This window comes from Protomyctophum parallelum, assembly GCF_964188405.1.
Source record: "Protomyctophum parallelum genome assembly, chromosome: 16".
Classification (NCBI taxonomy): domain Eukaryota; kingdom Metazoa; phylum Chordata; class Actinopteri; order Myctophiformes; family Myctophidae; genus Protomyctophum; species Protomyctophum parallelum.
Window position 1 is genome coordinate 37,566,031 of NC_139711.1, and position 22,496 is coordinate 37,588,526.

General features: G+C 43.9%; 1 protein-coding gene across 7 annotated transcripts in view; it reads left to right on the forward strand.

The window, feature by feature from the left end:
- Window positions 1-588: 588 nt before the first annotated feature.
- The window catches only part of LOC310872998 (transcription factor COE3), a gene marked incomplete at its 5' end in the record, with an annotated part of 144,895 nt that continues 122,987 nt past the window's right edge, over window positions 589-22,496 (forward strand). For 6 of the 7 annotated variants that reach the window (XM_083785225.1, XM_083785229.1, XM_083785227.1 and 3 more), the window contains 2 exons: window positions 845-1,355; window positions 19,859-20,015. In XM_083785225.1, the coding sequence (XP_083641351.1) occupies window positions 1,222-1,355; window positions 19,859-20,015 (291 nt within the window). Of the gene's footprint in view, window positions 670-844; window positions 1,356-19,858; window positions 20,016-22,496 lie in introns of those variants that run through there. The other variant, XM_083785232.1, reaches the window with a different exon arrangement.

Here is a 22,496-nt window from a genome sequence, read left to right on the forward strand (position 1 = left end):
TGGAGCAAGATGTTTCAGCGCAGCTGAACGGAATTCATTGTTGACGACAGTCAGATTGTCAGCCGAGATGGACAAGTATTAGTTAACACATCTTATATGGACCACTTGAGAAAGTATATAGAGGAGCGTGCACGTGCTAATGTTCACATCACGCCTATAGCCACGGGGATCCTAATGGGGTGCTTCATCTCTGTGTGTGTGTGTGTGTGTGTGTGTGTGTGTGTGTGTGTGTGTGTGTGTGTGTGTGTGTGTGTGTGTGTGTGTGTGTGTGTGTGTGTGTGTTCATGAGGCGGTCCACGGCGCACGTCCTGTCCTGTGTAAAGGGTATAGTTCTATATAGCTTGCGGAAAGGAACCTTCTTTTTTTGTTGCGGCGAATTCAAAAAAATGACGTAAGGCGTGACTTCAGCCAATGGGATGCGAGGGATTGAATTGATATTCAAATGTCTTTTTCCTTTTTTGGGCCAGGCCCCGCCCACGCCAGGACCATGCTGGTCCCCCCCCCCCCGAGAGCACTAGAGCCTTCGAACCCGAGAGAAGGTGCGCTCCGCTGGGACGGAGGAAGCGGAGAGGAGCGGGGAGGGAGGGAATGAGATTTCTTGCTACCCAATCCCCCTTTTCCCCCGGGAGAACAGCAAGCCTTCCATGGTCCGTCCCTCCCTCTTGTTTGGTAATCATTTCATTTTACTCCTTTTTGAAGCGGTCGCCTGTGTTATCCCACTTTTCATTTCACGATCCCGTGCGCGTGTTGTGCTCGCCTCCTTCTGATCAGCATCGGCATCTCCCCTTCTCTCTGTCCTCCCGACGAGAAGGTCTCCTAGATCCCGGTTGATTCTCTCCTTCTCCTTGGAGATGCTTTAACTGTTCTGAACATTTCGCCCTCTGTGTCTCTCTCTCCTCCACCCTCTTTCAACTTGAGAGACCAGGCTAAAGCCCGAGCGAACTGAACTGGTGCTGGAATTTAAAATAAAGCGGAAAACCCTGAGGGAGATATACAACACGCAGCGCTCGTCTCTGGATAAGGACCCGCTTTAGCGTTCCCCCCTTGTTGCACTTTGGGGAAGCTCCTTCCCCTCCGTTCATTCACTTTGCTTCGTCGTTAATCCAGGTGGCCTTGCCTCTTTTTTTGAGTGGTCGTTGCGGCGGGAGGATTATTTTCTGCGCGGTATAGGTTTGGTGTTTCGGGCAGAGAGAGAGAGAGAGCTCCCAGAAGGCTACTTTCATGTTCTCCATCCAGGACAGTCTCCCGCGGGGAGCCCTGACCATGAAGGAGGAACCGCTGACGAGCGGCATGACACCGGTCCGCTCGTGGATGCAGAGCGCGGGGATTTTGGACGCGAACACGGCTGCCCAAAGGTAAATAAGCACGTATAGACGATGACAGTCGGTTGATTTATAGGACGGCGACATCGCTGAACATGCATCCCCCCCACCCCCAAACAACAAATCCTCCCGTCATTATGTCACTGATTTATGGCAACATTGACAATTAAATTCGAGCAACCAGCGAAGAGCTCAAAATGAAGAAAACGCATATACACTCTGTAGTCCATGCAGAGCATTCATGTGAACACATGCACGCACTTGACTTATTTAGAGCTTACTTTGGATTGAGTGGGTTTACAGTATATACACACACAATATAGGCGCACAGACAGTGCACCGCTAAAGTTTCTGGTGTCGTGTCTATTTTTTCAGACTAGTGCGAATTGTTTGTTAGATCCATTTGGTTAACTCGTGAAGATCAGCTCTGAGTCTGTGGTTGGCTCTCCTCTCCTCTCTTCTGCTTCCAATATCTGACCCTGGCTGGAATTAACACTCACTAAACAAACTGGATGCGTGCGTGCGTGCGTGCGTGGGAAAACACTTTCATGCATGCGCTCCACGTGCGTAAAAAAGTGTTCCTCTTTGCCTAAACTTATATGTGGCATGTGCACGCGCGCGGACCATGCCAAAAAAAATATTGACTTATAGCTGGAAAGGGGAAAGAAAAGCTGAAATTGATAATTAGTAATAGTAAAACTTTACAAATGATGCTGCTCAAGCTCAACCCTGTCTCTGGAGGTATGGGCTATAGCCAACTGAACCGCCCTCGCACCACATTCAACTCTGAGCAAGTTGGGTTTTATTTATTTATTTAAATATTTTTTTTTGTGGTAAAACTTATGTGGTATTAAATAGTAAATTGCGCCTCGGGTTCAAATTCGTATACGCGTATCAGGGCGATTGAGTAAAGTAATTTGTGAAGTCATATTTTACTGAAGTAAATATTTTGGCGAGGTAAAAATAAATAATATATAGCCCGAGCTAAAAAAAAGAAATAAAGAAACACCTTAAGAGAGAAGACTAAATATAACATTTAGGGCTAATTTGAGGCAAGCCAGATCAGACATGATGGAACACACATGCATAGTTATTGGCTATTACATATTTTAGGACATTTTAATGAATTTCGTGATGTCCATGTAATTTCAAATTTCACTTTTTTTGTTTGTTATAACTATTCTAATTTGCAAGGGATATGCCCGCATGGACCTTGCCAAATATTATATGGTTGATGATTTAGATATTTTGATTCAGTATATAGAGATATATCACACATGTGGTTAACTTTAAAAATCCCGTCAAATTAATACACATTTGAACACAAAGTATATATAGGCCTATTTTTGTTATATGTTGTTGACAACACATTTTATGAGAGTATAGGCTAAGGCTGCTGACAATAATTGTATTTGTGTGTGTGTGTGTGTGTGTGTGTGTGTGTGTGTGTGTGTGTGTGTGTGTGTGTGTGTGTGTGTGTGTGTGTGTGTGTGTGTGTGTGTGTGTGTGTGTGTGTGTGTGTGTGTCAGAACTGTAATCCCCCAGTTAACGTGATAAGTGCATGTGTATAATATCCAGATTTTGCAGCTGGGAAAAAAAGTTCCTATCTGACTACTATACCATTATACTATAAGTAGGCTATAATAATAACGCATGGTGGTTACATTCTGTATAAGCAGTCCCACATAGAGTCCTCTGAACTGCAGCATGCATAGAGTTTGCCAGTCATGCTGAAAACAATGACACCGACAGAGGGCAGGGAATGGCGAGTCGTTTAACGAGCAGCAGGGTGTCCGCGTGTATTGTCACACTGTACTGTCACACCGTGGCGTGGCGCGCACCGTGCGCGGAGCGGACACCCACCCTGCCGCGAGATCACGTTCAATATAGCGTTATATAGCGGCACAATTTGACACATCCCGCGCGCCTTTACGCGCCCCAAAAGGTCGTATAGGTGCTAGTATGGAGCTTAAAAAAGAAAGTGTGAATTGTTGTCTTAAACCTGTATTAGTATAGCCTATGGCATTATCTTTATATTGCCCAGGCGCCTGCCGTTTCTAAAATTATTATTCAATTGCTATAGCCTGATAAAAAACAAATAAATAAATACTGACTTTTGAAACCACCTGTGCCACCCAGCCAGGCATATGTACCCGTTTCTTTTGTTTTTTTGTTTTTTTTTAGAATTAAAAATAAAATATGTGATCTTAAATTAATCACAGTAGGCCTATAGGCTATACAAAATGAACCACATGCAGCAAATATAAATATAGGCTATAACACTCTGCCCTTATATAGTTATAGTGTCACTGTTACCTGATAAAGTTGAAATTAGATCAAGCTCTGTTCTCTTTTGTTTAAGTTCAAAGGACAATTCCACATATACTGATACTGTGCATTTATATTTTTGATCAAATAGCAGCATAGATATATGAAAACAAAAATGTGCATGCCATATCTAATATAGCTTTTATCAAACTGTACTATTATTGTTGCTCATGATGTCAACGTTTTGTGACTTTTACAAATAATTGTCCACATACAGAAGACTTTGTTTTATATTAAGTTTTTATTTGTCACTATGGCAACTCCATTCCATGATAAAAAATTAGGGCATATAGATGTTCATTAGAGTATATATAGTATTCCCACTCAGTCATCAGTATGAACAGAAACAGTATACATAAAGTATGGCTTGTGGGCATTGTACTGTATGTAATCTAGGCTATATATATATATACATACGTCAGTTTAGATGTTTTGGACAGGCAGTGCATGTGGCGGTGCCTCAGAGACCTTCCTGCGTGCACGGGGGGATTACATATCAGTATAGACAGAACCAAAGGGTCATTCTATACCAATGCACAACACTCACTCGCTCACTGCACAATGCACATGTAGAAATTAATTTGCCCTCGCTTTGCTACTGTATATGTGATACCCATCGCCCTAACGAATGTCCTTTTTCTGATAGGCGATATCAGATACAGTCTGATGGCCGCATATAGTCCGTTTGATTTGCAATCTCTTGCCAGTATAGTGGATTTGGTCAGGGAAGAGGAGTTTGCATTGGGGGGGAGAAAAAAAGAAGAATGAAAGAGACTTGTGGCACCTTGATATGGGAAACTGTAGAGAACTGTGGAAAGTGGAACTTTAGCATTACTGTCACTGTGTGTAATAATGATTAAGAGCGAGTTAATTAACTATGGTGTGCCGTATTCTAAGATGTCTATCAACAATACATTATATTTATATCATAGTTTAATTTGTTTACTGTATGTTTATTCATATACATACATAAGCCAACATAGTCATTTGCAGCTGGCAGATGGTATTATTCACAGAATAGATTTAGGATGATAGTTCTTTTTTGCATGTCGTCCCTATGTACGACGTGCACGTGCTTCATGTAGGCCACGTGCGCCGCTCTGCCAGAAGCAGGTATATACACAGCGGGTCAGTCTCAAGGACACTTGGGCAGGAATAGACACAGCCACAGGCTGACCACCCAAATACATATAGATATGTATGTATTTGGACATATTATGTGTCCATAATATACACTATGCGCTTGTACATACATGTGCATGTGTCTGCATATGTTCTTGTGGCGTGTGTGTGTGTGGGTGTGCGTGTGAGTGTGCGTATGCGTGTGTCTGTGTCTGTGTGTATGTTTGTGTGTCCATTGTACATCCACGTACATCCAGCTGTAGATGAGCAGATTTCCCGGGTGCCCCCGACACTGACACTGTAAACTCTCTAGAATGAATAATGCTGCCCCCCCCCCCCCCAACGCACGCATGCACAGATGTTGGTCTTTTGGGGTTTTCAAAACATCAGGGGCCATAGGGAGGTAGTAGGAGGAATAAGAAGGGTTTGAGTTAATAAAGTACAGCTTCCCAAGCTCAGCAGGGGGGTTGGGTGTGTGTGTGTGCGTGTGTGTGTGTGTGTGTGTGTGTGGGGGGGGGGGGGTGACTGATAGCCATCCAGGGACCCCGCGTCCGCAGCACCATTCGTCATTGCCTCAATCATCACCAGTCACCGGCCTCAAAAATACAGAGCCACCGCTCCCCAGTGTGGGACCGCAGTGATGTGGGGAGGGAAAGAAGGGGAAAAAGAAGCACATTTGTACTTGGAGACATATTTGGAGCGAGTGGCATTGATATATGCCACATGCCATCGCTGAGAGATTGTCATCCGAGTACAGTAAGTTATCATGCGGCCAGGGAAGATGAAGAGGTCAGCGGAGACGCTTTGATCTAACGGAGGCTTTACTTCCTATTTTTCACTTAATGAGAAAAAGGCACTTTCCAACGCATCTGCGGTTGTCAACACCCCACTCCCCAGCAAATGCACACACAGACACACACATACACGTGAAAACACAGATATACACATACATATATACACACACACACGTATACTACAACACACACATACTCAATTAAATTCCACTGAGTGTGGCTGAAGTCTGCTGCTAAAAGTGTTAAAATAATTAAAATTGCACACGTTTCTTTCTCCATGGAAAGAGATCCTGTGGCAGTCTTGTTACTGTAAATTCTCAGTAACACGTCGAGGTGTGGCGATAACGTGGAATTGAAGTTGACTCACATAAATACACCTTAGACGGTCCGTGTTAACTCTTTGTCTAAGCTCTGCTGAATGTCAGCGGGCGCAGCAGTTGTTGCACGGCAGAGAGAGGAGTTAATCAGAACCAAGTGTTCTTTGTGTCCAGATGCCTGACTTTCCAAACGTGTAAACAATTAGCGGGGCCTGTGTGCGGACCACCCTCTCCCTGACCCCCATTAGGAGTGTACAGGTGACTAAACTAATGGTCTCAGCTGTGGCCAAGACATTTCACTGGTGTGTGTGTGTGTGTGTGTGTGTGTGTGTGTGTGTGTGTGTGTGTGTGTGTGTGCGTGCGTGTGCGTGTGCGTGTGCACGCAGTCGCGCACGAGGAGTGAGTGCAAATATGTGATTCTATGTGTTGGCTGCAGGTGTGTGTGTGTGTGCTGCGTGCATGCAGGACTGTATCTTTTGTGTCTGTGTGTGTATTGCGTGTGTGTGTGTGTGTGTGTTATGTTAGTCAGTTTTGAATGAGTATTAAGTCTGTGTATGTGTGTGTGAGTGCGTGCCATGCATGTGTGTTGTCGTGATTTGTTATTCCCCGGGCAGGTGTGCCTATGTTAAACCTGCGGCAGATATTTGACAGTCTGGTAAAAATGTGGTTGGAGGCAAAAGGAAACAGCTGACTGGAGGAAAACCGTGAGATTCAGTCCCAGCTGCTGCAGCCGGGTCTCGCATATATAGATCCTGATCTATTTTAGATTGTGATGAATTCACCGTGAGCGGAGATAGCGTGCACGCGTGGGGAATGTGAGGAATATTTGAAAACAGCAAATTCGGAACAATAGAAGAACAATTCCAGCTGGTGTTTTCAGGGCACTGAGCCGTCTGACCGTTGTATACTGATACTCCATGCTGTTGCTTAGACTACTTATAATGCTGAAGATCTAGGATATTTTTTTTGTGCAAAATCTACATTTGCTGCATTTGTGCGTCACCATAAGGTCTGAATCTAAAAATCAAACGGGCAGTTAAGTCCCTTTGACCAAACCTAAAATGCTGTGAAGTTTGCGCGCCAAAAACTTCACGGCCCACCCTGCCTCATGCCTCTCTCTGCACAGCAAACTCCTCAGTGTGTTAATGTATACATTTGTGACTCAGAAAGTGAGCAAATGTATAGCCAAACAAGCCCATATATATACGGGTCCATTTAGTTACATGTGTGTTAAATGAACACTAAGGACACATTACAGTGTGTACGTGCGCCACAGTGGCTTTGATATAGAGGCGGCAGTCGGCAGATCCCTGTGAACTCTTGGTGACTGATTTTCATTTGTGCACCTTAATAGTGTGTGTCATTCCTAATTAGCTCAGCTAGCTCGGGGAAACATTGGCTCGATGCTGGAATGGCTGTTCTTGTCATGCAGCAATTACCAACAAATTAGTCCTTAAACTGAGAGGTTACTGCGGCATGATGCACTACTGACGGGAGCATACTGTTGTGCACGTGATCGACATTCTGTGTGTGTGTGTGTGCCTGCCTGTTTCCACACAGTAAAATTCACAGTGTTAATTTAACTCTGAGAGTGTAATAATTGACACAATTGGACGTGTAAGGATCAGAGTTAAATTGAGGATTTTATTGTCTGCGTGTGTTTTTTATCGTGTCTTTGTGCATGTATGTAATGTATGCACATGTGTGTATATGTTTATGTATGTATGTATGTATGCATGCGTGTCCATGCAAGTATATACTAGGTGTTAAATATGTGAATTTATAAAATTTATGGCGCAATGATTGAGGTTCAGTGTTGGACACTTATAGCTGTTGCAGGAATGGAAACTGACCTTTTGGTCGTGTTACAGCTCAGATTGATTTAACAGCCAGTTGTTTACGGTGCTTTTAAATCTTATGTCCTGTAAAAACAAAAAAATCTACTTAGGTTTTTGTTATTCTTACTAGTGTCTCAGGCCTCAAAGAGATTTATTCTTAGATTTGTGCTTCGCCGCAAAGACTTCTCATTGTTGACTGAATGAGCATCTCTGCGAGGCCGTCAAATACATTTAGAAATCAAAATGGTAAAATCATTCCAAAATGCATTTAATATATACATATTTATATACAAGAATATCCCTACCTGCACTTGTTTCTGACTTCCCTGATAATAGTGTGTTTGTGTGTGTTGCATGTTTATTGTTTTCTTGGACGACACTTGAGATTTCTCTGATTTCCATTGCGATCAGATCAGAGCCTTCACTCCCATCACTCTCCTCCCTTGTAGTTTGATTTGTTTTGAGTCTTGTCATGTGAACGGAACACAGTGATGTCGCTATGCTCACCGCCCAGACAAAGTGTCGCTAACAGTTTCATTTTAAAGATGTCAACTTAGATTTATCCCCCGGCAGAGAGAGATAGAGTCACTTTGCTCAAACCGAGACAAAATACCTGTGAAATCCGAGGCAAGTTTACGCCATGCAGAATATGTCAGCGCTCATGTATAATTCCTTCCAGTAACGGTGTGATCGAAAAATATGTCGCTTGGTTTGTCACGGCTTGTGACGGCGCAAGGTAAAACAGAGGAGAGGAAAGGAGATGTGGCCGAGAGCCAAGCAGAACATAGCACAGTGAAAGAACAAGAATAGGAGAGGTGGCGACTTTTACTGGAGGGTTTTACTGTGTAGGTATAGTCGCTTCATTGTGGCTCTCTCATCTTTAAAACCCTGTATTCCAGTTCAACAACCTCATGTAAACGCACAGTGAGGAGGAGTAGAGAAGGGATGGAGCAGACGATGTGAAGGGACACCGTGAATGAATGGATCATCATACTACAGTGTAGTAGAAGAGCAAAGAGGCGTCGGGGTCTGAGTAGCCGTGATGGATGTTATCACATCACATAACCTCAGAAGAATCTGAGACTACACACAGACACACACACACGCACACACACACACACACACACACACACACACACACACACACACACACACACACACACACACACACACACACACACACACACCTCACACACACACACACACACACACACACACACAGATAAGGCCTGTCTTCTCATCGTGTACCAGGCTTCCACTCATTAGCTCATATTACACGGCTAATAAGAGCCAACCAAACAAGCACCAGAGAGAGGGAGAGGCATAGAGAAATAGCGAGAGACAGCGAACGAGAGAGTGCACATCCTTGATTGGGTAAATGTATGCCAGAGTAATTGTGCACCCCTGCATAAATTACTCTTCCCCCATATGTGCACGCACACACATACTGTACATGCACAATATGTGCATATTTTAGAGGGCGAAGCCCGACATCTATGGCAATTAGAGTGAGGGGAATGTTTAGCAGCTAGCTAGGGACAAGTGCTATTTTTGACCCACAATTCTATTTTTCTGAGGTCTTCCCCCCCCCCCCCCAGTATTTTTATTATTATTATTTTTAGCCTGGGCTAGTTTAATACTCTTCCTTTTTTGGGGGAGGCAGGCAGGCAGGCACTGTTTTTGAACGAAAATAGTTTTTCAAAAAAGATTATTTCAGTGTAGTAAGCAGTAAGCACATAGGGTAGCCTTTTCACCCCACATCACCCCACATCTATTATTCCCTTTTCTCCCTCTATTTGTGGACTAGCAATCTGTTCAAATCAGTTTTTTTACTTTTGAGAGTATTTCTCCAACACGTAAAAAGGGAAAGCCAAATGATAAAATTCCCGAAGACCGATTCCGTCTCCTATGTTGTCCAGTGAGGTTGGATGATTTGTCCACTTGGAGGACCGTACCATGTAACATCAATAGAGGGGTGTCTCTGTCCACTTGGAGGACCATACCATGTAACATCAATAGAGGGGTGTCTTTGTCCACTTGGAGGACCATACCATGTAACATCAATAGAGGGGTGTCTCTGTCCACTTGGTGGACCGTACCATGTAACATCAATAGAGGGGTGTCTCTGTCCACTTGGAGGACCGTACCATGTAACATCAATAGAGGGGTGTCTCTGTCCACTTGGAGGACCGTACCATGTAACATCAATAGAGGGGTGTCTCTGTCCACTTGGAGGACCGTACCATGTAACATCAATAGAGGGGTGTCTCTGTCCACTTGGAGGACCGTACCATGTAACATCAATAGAGGGGTGTCTCCACATGTTCATAAGATTTACACTTTCACCCTTTATTTGATTAACACTTTGGCTGTGATCCAGAACCAAAGTTATTGTTGTGCGTGTGGGCGCGCGCGTGCGTGCGTGTGTGTGTGCGTGTGTGTGTGTGTGTGTGTGTGTGCGTGTGTGTGTGTGTGCGTGTGCGTGTGCGTGTGCGTGTGCGTGTGTGTGTGTGTGTGTGTGTGTGTGTGTAAATAGGGACCTGCTGTATGCCTCATTAGGCTGTTGTGTGTAAGGCAGCAGGCCCCGCTAGTTAAAGACTCAAATGCTGGTCACACCCCATCTCCTATTTGATTAATGCCATTGTGTGTGTGTGTGTGTGTGTGTGTGTGTGTGTGTGTGTGTGTGTGTGTGTGTGTGTGTGTGTGTGTGTGTGTGTGTGTGTGTGTGTGTGTGTGTGTGCGCGTACGTGAGAGAGAGAGAGAGAGAGAGAGAGAGAGAGAGAGAGAGTGCATGCGCGACAGTGCATATACGGGTATGAGTTCTGGTATGACTATGTAATTTTGTGAATATGTATAAATGTGTATGCATGTACGTATGTGCATGCATACTCTATGAGTTAATCCATAGAGGATCAAGTGTGTATGGTCCGATGTGTTTGGTGAAGATCACTCCTTAAAACTGCAGATGAACTAAAACACATTACGTAAGTTATAACGATCAGTGTTGTGTTTTAAATGATTCCACCACGCTTATGAAATACGGCGATGGGCAATTTGTATCCGACACTTTTGTTTCTTTCTTTCAACTGAAAAAACCTAATGCATCACAATCCGTCAAGTCTGCTACTTTGAGCCAGTGACACGATATATAGTATACTGTATAGTATTATTCGCTGCACACGCACACACACACACACACACACACAGACGCACACACGCGCACATGCACGCATGACGCGCACACACACACACACACACACACACACACACACACACACACACATTTTTTAATGTCAACTTATTATAATATATAGTACATTTTTTATGACTGTCTGCAATGAAAGGTTTTGATTACGAGAAGTACCCATCCCATGCAGTGATGTATTAATTTCATACCTTTTTTATGTTTATTTCTAAACATATTATTATTATTATTGTAAATCTGATATCCAATATACTGCACACTGAATACAAATAGGGGGAACAGATGTCTCGAAAAATGCAGAACAGTCTCAAATTAGACATAGTTTTCCACGCTCTTGAAAGCTGTCCTGTCTTTCGCGAAAACCAGAGTTTTGACATTGTTGAATTAAAACATGTATGCAGGATCCATGTTAAATGTTTTAACATATGGAGGGGGGGAAACCCATCTATCACTGACATGTAGTCTTTAGACCTGGTGAACATCCAGCAACCAAAAAGCAAAAAAAGTTACTGCAGGTTTAGGCCAGGAGGAATATTGGCAGGGAAACACGGACCCGTAGATCACAGAAGATGTGGCATTTCACACGGAGGTGAACCAACACGCTATAGCAGCGAGCAACACATGTAGCCACCGGCGCCAACATGCTGTTCTCCTCCTTCTTTAAAAGGACCATACTATGGCATGTTTAGCTTATTGATTATTACTCACTGTACTCTTCTTGACATCACTGCCCACCATTTTCCAAAGCATACTGCAGTTTGTTTGTTTGTCTCTTCCAGGAAGCCATTGTTTTCCATTCATTTCAGTACAGCAATCAACTCGCAGAGACTTGAAACTTAGCTTAGTGCAAATACACCAGATTCTGCTATATGCCATTGTTGTTGTGTCAAAGAGCTCGTATTTGTTTTAATTTGTACGTATGAATTGATTGTAGCTGAAAACAGCCCCTGGACAAAAGACATCTGTACAAATACACATTCAAACGTTCTTAACAGCTCGGTGATGTTTTGCGGCCAGTTTGTTGTTAACATTTTCTTGAGTTTGGAGAAAATGTAAACAACCGGGTAATCTAAAAATAAAGACATAGGAGAAAATAGTTGTGTTTATGTACAATACAGGGCTGAAGCTGGATTAGACAATGACATACCGTATTGGCAGTGGTATGGCCCGGTCTTTAACCACTTTCAATATGGTGTCCCTATTATACATTTTGAAAATAGCAGACAATTGCTTAAGCATAATTCAGTCTTTAGAGGTTAAGCGAGAGGATGGCTCCTTGTAAAATTAAATAGCCGCTGGCCCTCTGCTGAGCTGACCCTCTTCTTCACTGTCACCCAGCAACAGAAGCTGGAATGTGCTATGAAGTTGACACCAAAACTGTATTCATTTCTGAATCGTCCATAGCCAAACACATCAGTTCATAACACAGTAATCGCGTTGCTTTCTTTTTCCTAAATGACAGTTTATTTCATGTACGCACGCACTCACTCACTCACTCACTCACTCACTCACTCACTCACTCACCTTTCACATCCTTATATTTATGTGGTTTAGGGTTATTTGGGGTGGGGGCTTTGAGGCCTTTTTAGATACCGCAGAAAATCTCAGAAATCCTTTTCACCCTAAGATATTTTTGTTTTGGCATATCACTGCTGCAGCTGGATGCTGTGCAGTTAGCGGATTTGAGTATTATCAACCCATATCAACCAGTAGGTTACTTATCAAGCCCATTTAATGGAGCCAGTAGGCTCGACTGGAGCGGAGACGTTGTTGTTGTCAGCCATTGTCCGACTATTACTAACCCTAACACTAACTCTTAACAGGCCACGTAAGTCCCCTAACCCTAACCTCAGTCTTAACCGTGGTCTTGTGAGTAACCTACTGGTGATTATGGGTTGATACGATAGTGGTTCAGTTTGGGTGACCATATTTTCAAAGACCCAAACCAAGACTGTTACTCACTCACCCAATCTACAAAGCTTTTAGATCTCGTAGATTTTAGATTGTCTCTATTTTTGAGTGGTGCAACCACTCCTACAACCAGCTTGCAATGTCCTCGTACGTGTTTGTGTGTGTGTCTGTGTGTGTGTCTGTCTCGTACTTGTTTGTGTGTCCGTGTGAGCATGAGTATGTGACTTAAAAATAGCAGTAGGGGGCGCCAGAAACAGTGAGAGGGGTAGTGACTCTAATGAGAGAGAGTGAGAGAGGTAGTGACTCTAATGAGAGAGAGAGATAGAGAGAGAGAGAGAGAGAGGGGGGGGGGGGGGGGGGAATTGCACCACTCAGTTCACACGTGTGTGATTTTTATTTTTTCTTTCATTTGATTTCCACCTGCCATTTTTATCAGGATGGGGGACACTTAAGTTTAACACCTTTCAACAGAACGGAACACGATAAACATCTGTAAACAATATTGTAATTTGAATTGTGGTGAAAACCTGGTAGTGAATGTTGAGATTTAGCGTTTGAGCGTTTTAAGTTTAACCCATTTTGGGCAGGAACCCCTTTTGGTGTTAGCATTATGTTATGCTTTAGCTATTGAAAAATAGCAGATCTACAAGCTCATAGCACGCCACCGAGTGTCGCGCTACGAGCTTGTAGGTCTGCTATTTAAAAAAAAATCGAAGAACGACTCACATAGAAACATAGCTTTTTTGCCAGGGCACTGGACGCCCACTTTGACTCTGGGATAATCCCGGGCCAAATCGGGATGTCTGCCCACCGTGTGTATGTTCAGTGTTTGTTTAGCATGCATGCCGTAGCCGTTCTTTTCCCCCAAATTGGGGCCGTATGGTCCAAGTGGAACTGGAAGGAACCGGTCGAGCTTGTCACGGTTCTGTGTGAATCTGGGTTGAATTATTCCCTTGTTCATTCAGGTCTGAGCTTACTAATGATACAGCTCTCTTTACCGACAGGTATAGGAGCTGGGAGGTCATGTTTGTCTTCCAGGTCGAGTTGAACTTTTTAAACCCCGTGCCTCACACACGAACATGCACAATATCTTACGCTCGCACACATGCACGTACGCACGCACGCAAGCTCGCCCACACCATATTGACCCGCACACTCCTTAGCGCATCCACAGCGGCTGCAGGGGTGTGCTCTGGGCAGATCTCTGCTCTCTGCAGCGCGTTCATTAGGCCATGATTTCACAGCAGTACAGTCTCAGTGCTTAATATCTATTTCCCTCCAGTGCTGCGAGCCCCGCGGGCTGTCAGGGCTTTAGCCTGGGGTTACCTTTTTCATTTATCATAATTAGAATTTGCTGCATTGCATTAGGCCAAACCCGCTGGAAAACGCTAGACTTTGACGTGTGCACTAATGCCGCATGGCAAAGAGAACAGAACAGACCTCCTTAAGGAGAGCGTCAAGACGTACAGCTGCAAATTACAAACTGGATTCTTTAAATTTGAAAGCACATGGTGGTACAGTGTTGGCTGAGGAACTGGTGTTGGAGCTGAAGCTGAGTTGTTTATATACAGCATTCTGGCAGCTGCATGCTGAAGTCAGCGGCGTGTGTGTGTGTGTGTGTGTTTGCATGTGTTTGCATGAGTTTGTGTTGCATGCATACAGAATGCCTCGTTGTGTTGCTCAGTAATTGTTTACAGAGCGGTCTACATGACAGTCTCCGCTTCGCGCCTGACCTTTATTCTCACGCTTTACGGCGGAAACGTGTCAAACAGGCTTGTAGAGTGAGCTGCGAGCCGCCGTTCGCCGCAGTTTGTTTGTACTATTTGTTGTGTGTGTGGCGGGGGGGGGGGGGGGGGGCTGTCTAACTGTTGGCGTGTGATTTACACACAGGGCATGTATAAGAGAGCCGCGTGCCATCGATACTGTTTTTATTACACCTAGTGCCAAGTGCTAACAGCCGCATACGCACCGAACCTCGAGTGGATGCAGCCACAATTAGCATAATTGAAATAATAATGCTAACAAGCTTTCCAAGTGGAGGGAGAGAGAGCCGGGAGAGGAGGGTGTTCACCGACAGGAGACTCCTGTTGTGGTCTCTCCTGTCTTCCTGTATGGCCAGTGTAAAGCATTCTGGGTAATTGGGATAATAGTCAAGTGAGGGGCTCACTTGTGGAAGTGATATATCCTGATGGCAGTGGGTGAGTCCAGGCTCCTCACAATGTGCACCAAATGGCAAATTCATCAGTGCCTGTGTTTGTCATCCTGATGTTTTGTTCTTGTCCTCTCGGGTGTTTTTATAAGCCCCCTGTTGTTGCTTTAGTTGTTATTATCATTATTATGTTTTTAATCATTTACATGGGGAAACAAACTAAACCTTACCAAATGAACCCTGACAGTTTGTTTTTGTTAAGTAGTTAATATGGACATATTTTAGTTTGTGTTTGAGAGGCAAAATATAATAAAATCCTTTAGGTTATTTTCTGGAAGTAAAAACATCTGCAGCTAAGATTGTTTAGGTCAGTTACCACAAGTGCATCCATATTCCAATAAAATAGGCTTGGTACTGTACAAGTAGCAAAATGCAGGTGCGGCATATCCCCAAGACTGTACAACAGCCCAATTCCACTGAACCAATTAAAGTCTATATGCTGTATACTTCGTTGACCCCCATGGGTCTACTAGGCCCCCTACCCTTTTCGCTCTATGTCTACTACACCAAATCTCTTCGACGAAAATAGCCTATCTGCAAGCTTCTGGCCCAGTACAGGGACACTATGGGTTCATATGGTTGAAATTGTTTTATATAGCGCAACAGAGGCTAATTAGGGTTGTCCCGATCACGTGATCGGAAATCGTGGCCGAACACGCCATTTTCAAATGATCGGAATCGGATCGGGAGCAATGATGGGGAAATCCCTAGTATGAATATTCTATCCATATCATGATATTAGACTGGATATCATCTGTGATTTTGGATATTGTACTATTGTGATATAGCATACTGTAAGTGTTCTATAAAAATATAAATATCGGATCGGGAAAAATCGGTATCGGTAAATACTCAAAATCAAATGATCAGATGGGGAGCAAAGAAGCGTGATCGGGACATCCCTAGAGGCTATAATATTGGCTTTTTTCTCCATAGATTCTCCATTAGCATTTACTACCTAATATCCACCCAGGCCGCAAACAGAAATTCAGAGCCCCACCAAGTGAATTACCCCTTTCACATAGCGATGGACTTTCTCTCCAGATAGACCTTCAACTGTGTAAAAACCTAGCGTCCCCTGTGCTGCTGCGCTTTGTCTCCGCATCTTTAGAACCGCGAGTCAGAGAATTAGCTTTCAACAAACTGGCCTACAAATGAGGCATTAAGCATTGGTAATAGGGGTGCACAAAGGTCACGGCTGTATTAATCTAATGTCTGGGGAATATGTCCATATGTGGAGAGAGAGAAAAAAGAAAGGGGGCGAGGAGGGGGAGAGAAGGGATCCAGGCAAGTATCCAAACACAATTGCTTCTCCCTGGAAGACGTGCTGCACATGAATAAATATTTGTTTTTAACAAAACAAATGCCTGGGATTTGATATTGATCATGGACACTTTTTGGAAGCTGCTGAAGTCAGAAACATGAGACGTCTCTCAGACAGTCTGCTGGGTCTGGAAGTGAGAGCGATGTTGTTTTGTTGTCCATAAGCTGCTTTCATGGATCAGCCGGTGGAAAATGATAGTGTTGAGTCTTTTAGTTTGATGACTTGATCTTTCTTCAGTTAAAAAGCTGGTTTCCCGAAAAACGTTCAATAATTCACTCGTTTGCAGTTCTCCAAAGGCCATTTGATTTTGTATAATTTATTTCATTTTTAGAATCTGTTTTATTTCCCCCACCAAATATGAGCTGTTTCCTTGGACTTACAATTGACAAATTTGGAGAAAGGGTTTCTCTCAATTTTTGCATTGTTTGACAATTGAGGCTTAAGTACAATCCCTTTAAAAAGAGTTAACTGCCTGTCTTTATCATGCTGATCATTTTAAGATGACTTGTTTTCTCTCTATTGCATATAATTGAGAAATATACAGTACAGGGGGGATTCTTCTTCAGATTCCAACCCGTGCTCTAATTCAGTGGTTCCCAAAGTGGGGTCCGGGGACCCCCAGGGGTTCCCCAGCTACAGTAAATTTAGTTTGGAACCAAATGGACCCTTATTGTTTCTGTAACTCTGAGAGTTAAATTAACATTGATTTTACAATTATAAATTGGGGGTCCCAGAGATAGAAATGCCATTAACTGGGGGATACGTAGACTAATGCATGTCAAACTGGAGGTCCTTGAAATTAAACGTGTTGAGAATCACTGCTAGAGCCGTAAAAATCTTCTCTTATGTGGGGGTCATCTTTGGCATATCTTTTCAAATGGGGGTCCACGGGCTAATATGTGTCCCTTGACATGCAGAAGTTTGGGAACCACGGCTCTTTTAACCGGTTGAGCTACCAGGGCACACCCACCCCACTATTCATCATGTTATTGTGTCCCATTTGGATATTCACAGCTCCGCTTGACCTCTGTCTAATAGCGCTCGCCTTTCCCTGGGCTGATATTTAGATATGTGGAGTCGATGGTGGAGGTGTCATGCAGTACAGTGGGTGTATATCATGTCTCGAGGGGGGTTTGTCCTGTCACTACAATCTTCCTACATTCATGAAAAGGTCGCGCAGCAGAGAAGGGGGTCAATGTCTCCCTTTCAGCCGTTTCTCCATGTGAATTCCTCCCACTGCTCCAAAAATCAATTCAATGAAATTCAGATGCAGTAATTCTCCTGCCTCAGCTGCATGCGTCACTGACTGCAGCACTTTGTCAATAGCCTTTCCTCTCAATCTAACTGATGGTAATATTTCACATATACTATATATACGGTATAAAGTGTGTAATATATATGTGTGTGTGTGTGTGTGTGTGTGTGTGTGTGTGTGTGTGTGTGTGTGTGTGACTGTGTGTGTGTGTGTGTGTGTGTGTGTGTGTGTGTGTGTGTGTGTGTGTGTGTGTGTGTGTGTGTGTATTATTTTTAATAAACAAAGTTTTGAGCAACACCGTAGTGCGACAGTATGAATTAGACTTAACAGCGTTGATAGTATTGTCAATATTTTTCATTTGAGATATTTGTATTGCAGCAATTTCTTTCGAAACCAATCATTTGGTGTTCAGAACAGAAAGTCTGTTGGATTTGAATTGATCCCTTTTAACTTTGTTAAGAAAACCTCATGCAATTCAAAGTCCTGATGAATTCTGTATGGTTCTTCTAACGCACACCGCATGTTCTCTCTCCTCACAACCTTTCAATCATCATTAGCTTGTGATTTCCAATTTGAATCTCAATGAACTCCAGTGTTAGTTAGCGGAGTGGGTGGTATGTTGGTAGAGCATGCATCCTTCACTCTGCAAATCAATGGTGAAAAGGCGCGCTCACATGCCTGTGTGTGTGCGCGCACGCCTGTGTGTGTGTGTGTGTGTGTGTGTGTGTGTGCGTGCATGCGCGCATGTTTTGTGCCTCCCTACATATGTGCGCATCTGTTTAGGTCTCTGTCTAAGTGCACGCTCGCTCACTCGTGTGCATGTGTGCGTCTGTAGAAGCGAGCGTGTGTGAAGGTCTTTTATTCTCCTGGCCCAGGAGAGCCCGGGCGTTTGGGCAGAGAGGAGTGGGTTTGACTGACAGGTCAGGGAGACGGAGGGTGCCAGGCGTGCCAAGTCCACGGTGCCCCACAGCGCTTGGCAGGCAGCGAGGCAGACGCTGCCTCCTGGGTCCCGTCTCCTCCGCCAAACTCACATTGTCGGGGTGGTCAAAGAGACAAATCACACAAAAGGAGCACGTGGCACACACGACCAACCTAATGAGGAGGCCAAATGTCGCTTATTTCTCACTCGTCCTCCGCTGCTCTCCCTCTCTCTCTCTCTCTCTCTCTCTCTCTCTCTTTCTCTCTCTTTCTTTTTGTCTCTCTCTCTCTTCTTGCAACCTGCTGGTGGGTTGGTGATGTCGTACAACGCCGTGGTTAAACAGGGTTTTGGTTCATTCAGAAATAGAAGCCGTGTCTGGTATTCTGTCTCATGTGTCTTTCTCTCCCCATTTGATGTGTGTCATTACCTTGCTCAGTGTAAGTCCATCTGGATAAGAGCATCTGCTAAATGGCTAAAACAACAACAACAACAACAAACAAAACTAAACAAAAAAACGCCATTTTTAAATGAGAAGACTAAACATGTTCTTTTCCTGTTGAATAAAAGAAATAAGGATACGTTATTTTTGTGTTTGAACAAAGGAAAACTGTGATGATGCAATCATGTGAGTGAAGAGGTGTGTTTTCCGCTCTGAGGTTACCAAGCAGGGTTCACCCAGGAGTTCCTCAGTCGTTTCTAGGGCATTGCGTGTTTACGGTGCTCCGTATAGTAGCGGGGGTGATCTCAGAACTGAAGCTCATTCCACTCTATATTATTATTCTAAGCAGGAGGTTTGATGAAGAGTGTGAGCTACATACTTATATGAATGAATGAATGCTTTCTTTCTTTTAAGTGTCATGCCACCTCGTGCCCCATCCCTCATGGGATTGTATGACACCTTTTCATACAGTTACAATTATTCAAATGTGCACTTCTCGTTACGCTGGTTGCCAATGCTGGTAACCAATGCTGCATTGCATACAAAATAATACATATTCAACAAAATATAACTTAATGTACATATCGCTTACTGGCTGTGCATGGCTTTCTCTAGAATAGTTTGCCAATTTAAATAAAGTATTTTTCACATAAACGATTAATAAGCTGTGCGTCATTGATATCCAGTATCCATCAATATTCTTAAACAATACAACACAAAATGATACTCATTCTCCATTTCATTGAGATCACACATTTGGCAGATTCGATCCTCTCCATCCAACCCTTATAACATGAATGTTTTCCATCAACATTAACGTATTGATACTAACTCTCTCTCTCTCTCTCTCTCTCTCTCTCTCTCTCTCTCTCTAGTGGAGTGGGTCTGGCCCGAGCTCACTATGAGAAGCAGCCTCCCTCTAACCTGCGCAAGTCCAACTTCTTCCACTTCGTGCTGGCTCTGTACGACCGACAGGGGCAGCCCGTGGAGATAGAGAGGACCTCCTATGTGGACTTTGTGGAGAAAGACAAAGTATGACACACGCACGCACGCACGCACTGGGAGACAAAAGATTGAATTCTTGAATTCATGTGACTATTACAAATACTTTGTTTTGCTAGTTTATTTGCTTTGAAGTGACTATATGCATTCATTTCATTGCAATCTCAAGGTCAGCTCTATGCCTTTAAAATCTGTATCTGTAGAGGTGAAGAGACTTCCCCCCCCCTATCTCCCACATACAGAGCTATGTTATTATTTGATAGTAGAGCTATATTGACTGGTTCTGTATAGCTCCCTGATCTGCAATTCACTTCAAAAGTGTTAGGGGGCAGTAATGAGCGCAAAGCACCATCAATCACTGTTCTACCAACTTCAAATATTTTTAATGAGCCTAGCAATTTACATTAACTTTAAAAATGATCAATTAAACAGATGTTTAAAGTAACCCCTATTACATAGATGGTTTATATGTCTGCGATACAAGACATACAATAAAATATCCAAATATCCTATTACAATACAATGTAGGCCTACTCAAATAGGCTACGAAAGAAAACACCTTTATGCCAATACAACATAATTGTGTGCGGCATGTTCCACAGTAAAATACACTAAAATAAAACATAATACAGTGATTATTTTTTTATATTCGGAATACAAACATGCACACACAGCAGGACTTACTGTATACATGCAAAATGTGTGAAGGGCTGCCATGCAGCAACGCTCAGGGGCACCTTGGCAGTGCCCCGGAAGTGATCTGGCTCTCAGTCCACACTCCATTTACTGTGAACTGTGCTAAATGGTAAATGGTGCATTTATATATATATATCACCTTTATCCATTGCGCTTTACATAGATTCGTGCTCAAGGACACTTCGACCCTTACTCTGGGGGAGCCTGGGATCGAACTGGGAACCTCGCGGTTCCCATGCGGCTGTTCTGCCGGCCACTTTACCCCTGAGCCACTGCCACCCCTACGTGCTGGTCTTGAAGTCCCTACGGACTGAGCTATTGTTGCCCAATGCACTGCACTACACTGCATCGCACCTTACTACACTAGATAGCATTACGCCATACTACACTGCTAAAATCTGATTTTGATTGATTGATATATAGTAAAGTATACCTGTGTATATATATTTTAATTTGCACCAAAAACAATCTTTGATTTCTTTATGAAATTACAAGAAAAGAAAATCATTGAATTTTTTTTATTTTGGGAATTGGTTTTTGAAAATGTTTTAGAAATGATAATATTTAAAAACAAAATGTATAGGAAACGAAAAATGAATGGACCCATACAAATGTGTCCGTGACCCACAAACGGGTCCCGACCCACTATTTGGGAAACAGTGCACTACCTGCCTGCACCAGTCCTGTTACCCCCCCCCCCCCCCCCCTACCTGAAGCAGTACACAGTACAGTGCTGCCAGGACCGGGGCGTAGAGTGTCTATACAACAGTACACAGTGCTGCCAGCACTGGGGCGTAGGGTGTTGTTGTCAGTAAAAGGTTACAGGGAGCACGCTCCTCCTACCCGTGGACAGAAGGGACGTCAGCCAGCTGGCACGCTCTTTCCTCTTCTCCTCTCTCTCCCTGCCCGGCCGCTCACCTCTGCCTCGACCTCCAGTCCTCCACCACACAGCCCACTGTGCCACTCGCGTGCATGCCTCACCCCCATGGGCACCGCGGGCCAAGGCTCGGCGGCACACTTGGCACCGGGCGACGGCGAACCCTGAGGAATGAGTTGGAGGAGGAGGAGGAGAGGGAAGGAGGGATGGACGTTAGGGAGGAAGGGAGCATGATGGAGAGATGGAAGGGAAGGAGGGAGGGAGATTAGAAGTGCTCTAAGCAAACTCCATAGACTTGGCTGGCACTCTGTTTAAAGTGGTCTAAACAAAATGTATAGTCCATAGTCTTGGCTGCCATATGACGTAATTTCAATAGCCAGACGTTGGAGGAGCTAGCGCCGCTCAAATAAATGGGGGTAGAGAAAAAGGATAGGAGACGGAGACACAGGAAGGGAGAGAGATGATAGAGACATGAAGGAAGGAACTAGGGAATGGAGGGAGGTAGGGGTGGGATTTATTCCCCGTCCGTCCCAGAGCTTATTCATGGGGAGGTATGACATCATGGAGACTGTCCTGCTCCCTAGGGACCATGGGGTCAGGGGTGGATATTTGCAGGGTATATGGTGCTTTGAGCCACTAATAAACGTTCCCTCATTTTCTTAAAAGGAGCAACCAATAATCAGAATTATTTGGCTCTGTAGTTATTTGAGGTTACTCATATTTGGATCCTGCCAAGTATACAACCACTTGTGTTTTCAAACGCAACATGCTTCGACCAATTCAAAAGCTTGGTTTAGCTTAGTGGCTCATGTTGAGAAGCCCCCTCTGTCTTTCTCTGTGATTCAATGGGGGTTGTCCTGTCTGATTACAGGATATCCTGTGTGCCTTTTTAGAGATTGAGATTGAGAGCCTTTACCTCAGAACTGAAATAGTTCTTA